This window comes from Manihot esculenta, chromosome 10 (genome assembly GCF_001659605.2).
Source record: "Manihot esculenta cultivar AM560-2 chromosome 10, M.esculenta_v8, whole genome shotgun sequence".
Lineage (NCBI taxonomy): Eukaryota > Viridiplantae > Streptophyta > Magnoliopsida > Malpighiales > Euphorbiaceae > Manihot > Manihot esculenta.
Window position 1 is genome coordinate 11,627,909 of NC_035170.2, and position 8,794 is coordinate 11,636,702.

The 8,794-nt window shown below is 42.9% G+C and overlaps 1 protein-coding gene across 1 annotated transcript; it reads right to left on the reverse strand.

Annotated features, from left to right (window-relative positions):
* Positions 1–5,780: 5,780 nt before the first annotated feature.
* LOC110624907 (ferredoxin--nitrite reductase, chloroplastic) lies at positions 5,781–8,559 on the reverse strand. Its single transcript, XM_021770342.2, has 4 exons — positions 7,994–8,559; positions 7,197–7,551; positions 6,826–7,114; positions 5,781–6,740 (listed from the first exon to the last, which is right to left on the reverse strand). Exons 1-4 carry the CDS (start codon positions 8,373–8,375, stop codon positions 6,000–6,002), a joined length of 1,767 nt encoding a protein of 588 aa, XP_021626034.1. The 5' UTR covers positions 8,376–8,559; the 3' UTR covers positions 5,781–5,999.
* Between the last annotated feature and the right edge of the window lie 235 nt (positions 8,560–8,794).

Genomic DNA, 8,794 nt, shown 5'->3' on the forward strand with positions numbered 1-8,794 from the left:
ATTTTATAGTTCAAGACATGCTCCTGAGGGTTTTCCGTCCCATCATAGGCGGCTATTATCGGCATCATGAACTTCTTGAGGATGGTTTCCTGCTGTACCCATCTCACAAATGGGGATGCGGTTGGCAACAAGGGACTGCTGTTGTCTTGTGCCCCCAACTCTGTCAGCAGTTGCTCTCTCAGCCTTTCTAACTTTTGATCTACATCTGCCTCCTATCTCCTGGGCTTTTTCTCTAGGCGGTAGTTCTAATACCCGGCTAGACTCCGGTATCAGAATTCCTACCGTCCGGTGAAATCTCAGATGTCGGAAGCCTCTAGTAGGGTAAAACCATGTTTTCATAAAAATGTTTTATTGTATTTCATGATTTTAAGTAAAAAGGAAATGAGTTTTTGCATGAAAACAATCGAGGAGGAAAACCCAGGTTCAGCCGCCGAACCTCAAGTTCGGCCGCCGAACATGCATGCGTTGCGGGTGTGCTTTAGGCTCCCGAAAGCATAAGTGAGGGAAGTCCAGGTTCGGCCACCGAACATGGCATGCATGCGGAGGCACATTCGGCCCCCGAACGTGGTCTGGCCAGCCACTATAAAAGGGTCCCTTAGCCGAAAACGGGCGAGCTTTTTCTCCCCATTTTCGGCCAAGGTGAGTTCTCCGCCGTCCCTCACCAATCTTTGATGTTCTTCCTCTAGATCTTTCAAGATTTTCATTTGTTTTAACTTTGTTTTGAAGATTTGAGCTTTTGAGCAAAGTTTTGGAGCTTGGAGGTTCAAGAACCCAATCTCTCCCACCTCCGAGTTGTAGGTCGTCTCTCTCTCTCGATCTTCAAGAGGTAAGAGCCGATCTTAAGCTCATTGCGTGTTTTAAGCAAGTTTTAAGTAGATCTATGGGTTAGAATGCATGTTTAGGTTATGGTTATGTTTATGGGTTTAATGTGCATTCTTGAACAATATGGATGCTTGATGTGTTGTAGATGGGGTTTATGATGATTTGAGGCCCCTAGGAACATGTATGCTTGTGTTTGTATGTTGTAGAATAGGTTTGATGCATGTTTGGAAGGTTTGGAGGCGAAATGTGCAAAAGGAGCCAAGTTTCTGCCCTTTGGCAGAAACCAGGTTCGGCAGCCGAAGGACTTTCGGCCGCCGAACATGGCTGGGGAGGCAAGCCTTTCGGCTGCCGAAGCCTGCCCCCGAAAGGAGACTTTCGTCTCTGTCTGGCAGTTTCGGCCGCCGAAAGTGCTGCCGAACATGTATGAGTTTTGTCTCTGTCTGGGAGTTTCGGCCGCCGAAGGTGCCGCCGAACCTGCCTGACTTTCGGCTTTGGAGGGACTTTCGGCCGCCGAACCTGCCGCCGAAAGTGCCCTGTCCAGGCCTCCTTTGCATGTTTTTCTATGGTGGTTTCATGATGTTTTAGGGGGGTTTTTGGGAGTAGTTTAGAGATATGTTCTAGTATGTTTGGTCCCTCATTTGAGTCCACCTGTGTAGGTTCGGACCCGAGGAACCGAGGACCCCAGCAGTGAGTTCAGCTGCTTCGGTGTTGTCAGAGTCAGCCAGAAGTGAGTGGAACTAAACTTAATCTTTTAAATTGAGAAATTAAATGTTTTATCATGTTTCATGCATCATGATTATGCAATAGGATGATTGCATTAGTTTTTCACGAATATGCCGCACTGCATCGATTGTTGTTGATGTGGGTGAATATTGGATGACCCAATTAGTCCATGACAGGAAGACCAGGACCCCATTCTACGGCCTGGCACGGTTGTGGGACTCGAAGACCAGGAGCCTAGAGGAGGCCCTGGGGCAATGGTAAGTAATGTATGTTATGACAGGAAGACCAGGACCCCATGCTACGGCCTGGTACAGAGTTAGCTTGGACTAATTGGTGACAAGTTCACCCAACCCTTATGTGAATTGTCTGTGTTATGATGCATTTCATTGGAGCATAGTGTTAATATGTTTTATAGTCCTACTCACTGGGCTTTTAGCTCACCCCTCTCCCTTTACCCCAAGGCTTGCAGGTACAGTATAGAGCAGGAGTCCGGATAGAGTAAAGAATTCATGGTTATGTAATAGCTAGCAATGGACATGATCAAATTGTAATGTAATGTCTTAATCAGTATAGATAAGTAGTGAGATGATGTTTATGGATGTTAGAGGTGTGCTTGACCATAGATTGTTGTTATCCCTTTTATTACATGATCTTAGAGACTTTTATGATGTTTATGTAAACCAACTCAACATATGTTATGTCACCCATTGGGGGCACTAATGAGATCCCACAGAGGGATCAATGTTATGTTAATGTATATGCACAGGTTGAGTTTGGTTGATGTATTTGGAAAGAAAAGTTTTAATTTTTATGTATGTTGTTGATCATGTATGGGATTATACAGGTTTACAGGTTATATGTCAGGCTTCCTACGGGTCCCGGCGGCCTTAAGCCGATCTGGATCCTAGCGCCGGTAGCGGTCCGATTTCCGGGTCGTTACAGAGTGGTATCAGAGCCCTAGGTTCATATGGTCGGACCTAGAGTGTCGGGCTCATAGATGTTATAGAAGGTCAAGCACAATAGGAAAGATCATGTCCACTATGATAGGATGTGGAGTCCTGTCTTGTATGATGATGTGAAATGCCATGATAATATGCATGTGCATTAATGATATGCTATGATATGTGATGTATGTGAGGAGGGTTCATGTGTGCCCACATGAACCATATGATGCTAATGTTTGTGCTATGTGTGCTGTTTTTCAGAAACAGGATGAGAGGAACTCGTTGATCTGCACGATTGACTGGAGTGCCACCTAAGGATGAGGGCATGAGCGCCCGTCCTCCTACATTGTCTAGGGTGATGTCGAGTAGGTCTAACAGAGAAAGAGCAGCAAGAGACCCTAGAAGGTCTTTGGATCTGGGTAGAAGCAGATCAGTGAGGGGAACAGTTCAGGGAGGAATGTCAGAGGGCATGGGGGATGATATGGATGTAGAGCAGAGGAGGGATGGCAGTCTGGGAGTTAGCATGTCAGAGGAAGGTATGGGAGAGTCCCAAGGAGGCACTCAGGCCTCGGGATTTGTTCAGGCACCCTACTACCCACACTTCTCACAACACCCCGGGTATTCGATGGGAGGTACATCGGATTACCCTAGCTTTACCCCTTATCCCACACACATGCCCTACCCACCATACTCACAGTACCCAATGTATCCACCTCCACCCTACTATCCAAATCCAGCAAACCCTACCACAGAAAATGTTGCACCACCTCCATCACCTACAGAAACAGCAGCCCCAGTTACTCAACCTTCTAGACCTAGCTTAGCCAGTGGGAGCAAGGTCAAGATGACTGACTACATGAAACTGGGTGCTCCTCAGTATGAAAAAGGGGATGACCCATTTGTGTATCTTGAAAGGGTTAAGGTGATCACAGATGAGATTGGGGCTGATGACAGTAGAGCCATACAGATGGCTGGGTTCACGCTTAAGTGCAAGAAGGCACGAGAGTGGTTCAAGAATTATGTGAACCCGAGAGTGGACAACATGTCTTGGGAGGAGTTTGCAAACGAGTTTGCAGGATGGGCTTTTCCCGATAGCTCAAGAGAGCTGAAGATGATAGAGTTCGAGCAGTTGAGGCAGACGGATGAAATGAGTGTAGAGGAGTACACCGACAGATTCTTAGAGCTGTTGCCTTTTGCTGGGCAGAGTCTGGATACAGATTCGAAGAGGTCAAGGAGGTATGTCATGAAACTTCATTCCAGGTATTCCTCCTTGATTCAGTCAGTGGACGGGGAGAGCTTCCATGCCATAGTAGATGGACAGGGACCCCATGCTACGGCCTGGCACAGAGTTAGCTTGGACTAATTGGTGACAAGTTCACCCAACCCTTATATGGATTGTCTGTGTTATGATGCATTTCATTGGAGCATAGTGTTAATATGTTTTATAGTCCTACTCACTGGGCTTTTATCTCACCCCTCTCCCTTTACCCCCAGGCTTGCAGGTACAGTATAGAGCATGAGTCCGGATAGAGTAAAGAATTCATGGTTATGTAATAGCTAGCAATGGACATGATCAAATTGTAATGTAATGTCTTAATCAGTATAGATAAGTAGTGAGATGATGTTTATGGATGTTAGAGGTGTGCTTGACCATAGATTGTTGTTATCCCTTTTATTACATGATCTTAAAGACTTTTATGATGTTTATGTAAACCAACTCAACATATGTTATGTCACCCATTGGGGGCACTAATGAGATCCCACAGAGGGATCAATGTTATGTTAATGTATATGCACAAGTTGAGTTTGGTTGATGTATTTGGAAAGAAAAGTTTTAATTTTTATGTATGTTGTTGATCATGTATGGGATTATACAGGTTTACAGGTTATATGTCAGGCTTGCTACGGGTCCCGGCGGCCTTAAGCCGATCTGGATCCTAGCGCCGGTAGCGGTCCGATTTCCGGGTCGTTCCAGAGTGGTATCAGAGCCCTAGGTTCATATGGTCGGACCTAGAGTGTCGGGCTCATAGATGAGCAGAGTAGTTTCTTTCTAGCTCTTCATTCTCCGACCTTTTTGCTGGTTTTGAAGAGTAGCTCTTAGCTCCATCGTTCTTGATAAGGTCCCTTACTACCCAGCCTCTTGCTCTGGCCATGGACTCATTCCTTTGCCTGGCTTCTCCATCTCCACCACCTATTCTCCTACTGCTCTGTTGAGGGGCTTGATGGTTTAATGTGGGCTGGGGTTCATTGATGTTGAACCCTTCGGTTATGGGTGGTACACTCAATGGGATACTGAGTTCCCTCTACTCCAATATCTAGCCTAGCCAGTAAGCAGTGTTTTGCAGCTGGAGGGCAATGTTTTGCAGCTCCTGGTCAAATAAGGCAGTTCGAGGCATGGTCCCTACCGAGCTTGGTGAAGGATTAAACAATACAGATGGTTGATTCAATGGAGCGGTAGGGCTAGATAATGAGAACTGTGGTCCTTCCTAAGCAGAGCTCAGGTCATTTGGGGTGTTTCCGGTATATTTTCATTGTGATTGGCCATGTTGATCTTAGTGGATGGGATGAGGATGAGAATTCAGGTGATGAAAAGATCTCCTTCGTTTCCACAGATGGTACCAATTGATGTCCTGAGATCCAGTAAGAGGTAGGATCAAGGCGTATTTTGGTAAACTTGGTCTGATTGGCTTATACCTTCCTTCTTTTATTCTTTTATTCTTTTTTTTATTCTTTTTCCTTTTGTCTTCTAGTGATGTGTAACTGTCGTCCTACATCTGCACGTCCTATCATTGTCACACTGGACCGTACGTACGGACATGCTGTATCCTTTTCCATTGTCAGGTGGCTATTTCATTCCCTTTGGAGCCATATGGATACGATCTCAGATGTCCATCCATCAAGTTGATTGGGCTGAACCTCCTACACATGGATCTGAGCCTTTCCTTGTCCGCCCGTCCGAGCAAGTCATGAACTGCATATCAGAGAACAAGCCTGCATATTGGATTTTGATAGGATTATGATTGACATTTCCAACATAGGCTCAATTATAGCCTGAATATCTAAGATCCGGTAGTCATCACAGCAGAATCTTTTTTTTTTTTTTTTTTTTTTGTTGCTGCTGGAACTCCAAATTATTTGAGATCGAGATTTTTTCAAGTTAATCAAAATTTTAAAAAAATTTTAAACTCTATATTTTCAATTTTTTAATTTAGTGGATTTTTTTTAAAAAAAAAGCTTTAAATATCTTTAAACAAATTTTAGTTTTTTTTTTTAAATAGGAAAAAATATATATGCACACAACATAATTATTTTTTCTTTATTTTTGAAAAAATTTTATTCCTTCCAGAAAACTAATTTTATTACATGATAAACAATATCTTCTAATATCCTACTACCAACAATTACACCAAAATTAGCCAACACATGAAAGTCCTAAAAGCTTCATTTCAGAGTCTCTTCCTTCTTCAAATAGGGAAGAAGAAATAAGAATGAGTCAATTCATTCTTCAACTTAATCTTCCACCTCTTCCCTCTCTATAGGGACAGCTCCAAAATGCTTAACCAAAATGTCCACAACAAAAGGCACCAAGTCCTTACAAGGGACACCCTTCTTATAAACCTCTCCTAAATGTGAGTCACTCCCTATTTTTCCTCCCAAGAACACATCCACTCCTTCACAAATCTTCCCATTTTCATCTCTTGTCATGCACCCCATGAACCCAATATCAGCTACCTGCACCTGCGCACATGTGTTAGGACACCCTGTCCAGTGCATTCTCACCGGCCGCCTCACCGACACTATCCTTTGCACCTCCTCAGTCACCTTCATGGCTCTAGCTTTTGTCTCAATTATAGCTTGCCCACAAAACTGGCTGCCTGTACATGCCACCAAACCTTTCATTAGTAGAGGTGGTTCTGGTGAGAACTTGTGTTTCAATAGTGGCTCTTCAAGTAAGGCCTCAATCTTTGAGTTCTCAATGTTGGGAATGATGATGTTTTGCTCCACAGTGAGCCTGAGTTCACCAGAGCCATACGTATCGGCTAACCGAGCGACTTCATCCATGTCATCTGCTTGGAGACGCCCAACAGGAACGTGCAGGCCTACATAGCTAAAACCTTCTTGGATTTGTGGATGAACTCCGAAATAGTCCCTCCTTTGCCATTGCTTTTGAACCAGATCTTCAGAAGATGCTCTTTCTAGTTCTCCATTTGGCATTCTTTTTGCTACTTCTGATCTGAATCCTTCAATGCCCTGAATTCATACAGAAGTTAAACAAACTCTATGAGAAAAAAGAACTCGAATGGCTGATTTTGTTAAAGGCGAATGATTCGCTTACAAGTTCATCAATCAACCACATCATTCTAGTCTTCTGCCTGTTTCCTCTGGTGCCAAGATCTCTGAAGGCCTCCAGTACTGCTTTGCATAGTGGCACCACATCTTCGGCCGATACCCAGGCATCAAGAGACACTGCATCAGCACATCTCTTGGCACTGAAGAATCCACCCACCAGCAGATTGAATCCGAAACGACCATCCTTAGTGGCTGGCATGTAAGCAAGATCATTTATGTGAGGATGTTCATATAGATCATGAGACCCAATCACACATACATTCCATTTCCTTGGCCTGCAAAAATCCACAAAAGTTCATCAACATATACAGAACACAATTAGTCCTTATCATGTTTATGCAGTGTTTCGAGGCTTACAAATTCGAAACAGCAGGGTTGCCTCTTGAATTGCCAGTGATAAATTGTGATAACAAATTGGTGTAAGGTCTTGTGTCAACAATCTCATCAGGGTCAATTCCTGCAAGAGGATTTCCAACTGGGTTTCTCACATTGTCCATGCCACTTTGCAGGCTTGTCAAGCCAACTTCAGCAAGACCCTTGAGAATTTCAGGCACATCAGGCAGCACTACTCCACGTATTTGCCAGTTTTGCCTGGTTGTAATATCTGCACAACCATCTTCCCCATATTTCCTTATCACACTCGCCAAATATCTTGTTTGTTCACTTGTTGTTACTCCATTTGGTAGCTTCAGTCTCATCATAAACCGACCATCTGATCATAAAGCATTTGAATCATATCAGCATTTGATTAATTCAGATACTGCAACCTCACCAAAATCATGCAACATAATTAAGGCTCAGTAACCAAAAAATTCAGTAATCAATAGTAAAATCTGGGTTTTTCATGACTCAGATAAGAGGAATTTTTAGAAGAATATCCCAATTGTTCCATTTTCTAGCTACAGAACAAAAAGAAAAGTGCCCATAAGTTTTGTCATTCTACAGAATGTGTGGTTTGATTTTACTTATCCACTTCAGCTTTGTGGTCTCTGTTTCCTTGGGTTAAAAATTACCCAAAAAACAATCTCCAGATCCAAGTATGCAAATTGTGAAAACTAATTAAAATGATAATAAAAAGAAAATAATACAGGAAAATTGAGATTCAAAAGGAAAATTAAATCATAAGGAATCTGGTAAGAAAAGTTAAAACTTACAGTGATGTTTCCTTCTGTGGAAGAGACCAAGCCACTTGAGTCTAACATCAATATCATCCTTAGAATCCTTACTTTTATCAATCTCTTCCATTGAAAGTTTAGAAATCTCCTCAATCCCATTTTCCATGAAAAGTTTCATAGGCTCTTTTTCTATCTTCACCTTCTCCTGAGGATTAATACCCTGTCTAAACTTTTCCTTCAAAATCCAGTATCCATCTTTCTCTTGCACTCTTGGTTCAAGCCTTTCAGCATCCACATCCACCTCCACCGGCTGCACCACCGTGGGACTTGGACCAGCCAAGAGCCTCGTTCTGTGTCTTGTGGAGGAGCTAGAATGAGATAGTGGAGGTGAGAGAAGACGAACTGAAGAAAGTGATGACATGATGCTGAATCTAACTTGTGTAAAATGCTAGAACAAGAAGCAATGGAGTGAAGAAGGAGATAGAGATGATGGTGGAGGAAAGAAGTGGAAGGCATTTTGTAGGAGGAGAAGAGGAGGAGGTTGCAGTATTTTTTGTTTGTTTTTTTATGGAGGGGACTCTTGAGAGGCCTTAAGGGTCATGTTCTTTGGCTGTACCACTGTGAGAAGGATCTTGACTTGGAGGGAAACTGAGAAGGTGACTGTTAGATTTGATTAGGTTTATTTTACTTTTGGTTTTCTATATTGGCCTAGTTCTTGTGAATGGCTGCATGTGCATTACAAAATAGAGATCGGCTCCATTTATAAAGTAATTTTCTTAATTAAACAGGCCTAATATTATATTTTAAAATAAAAAGAAGTGACCGAAAAATGTAAAATTT

Bases quoted from the DNA above. Each gene is read 5' to 3' on its own strand.
- LOC110624907 (XM_021770342.2), bottom strand. From the start codon at position 8,375: ATGTCATCACTTTCTTCAGTTCGTCTTCTCTCACCTCCACTATCTCAT. The intron at 7,552-7,993 runs GTAAGTTTTAAC...CTTTATGATCAG, and splicing joins CCACAGAAGGAAACATCACT to ATGGTCGGTTTATGATGAGA. The intron at 7,115-7,196 runs GTAAGCCTCGAA...GGATTTTTGCAG, and splicing joins AACCCTGCTGTTTCGAATTT to GCCAAGGAAATGGAATGTAT.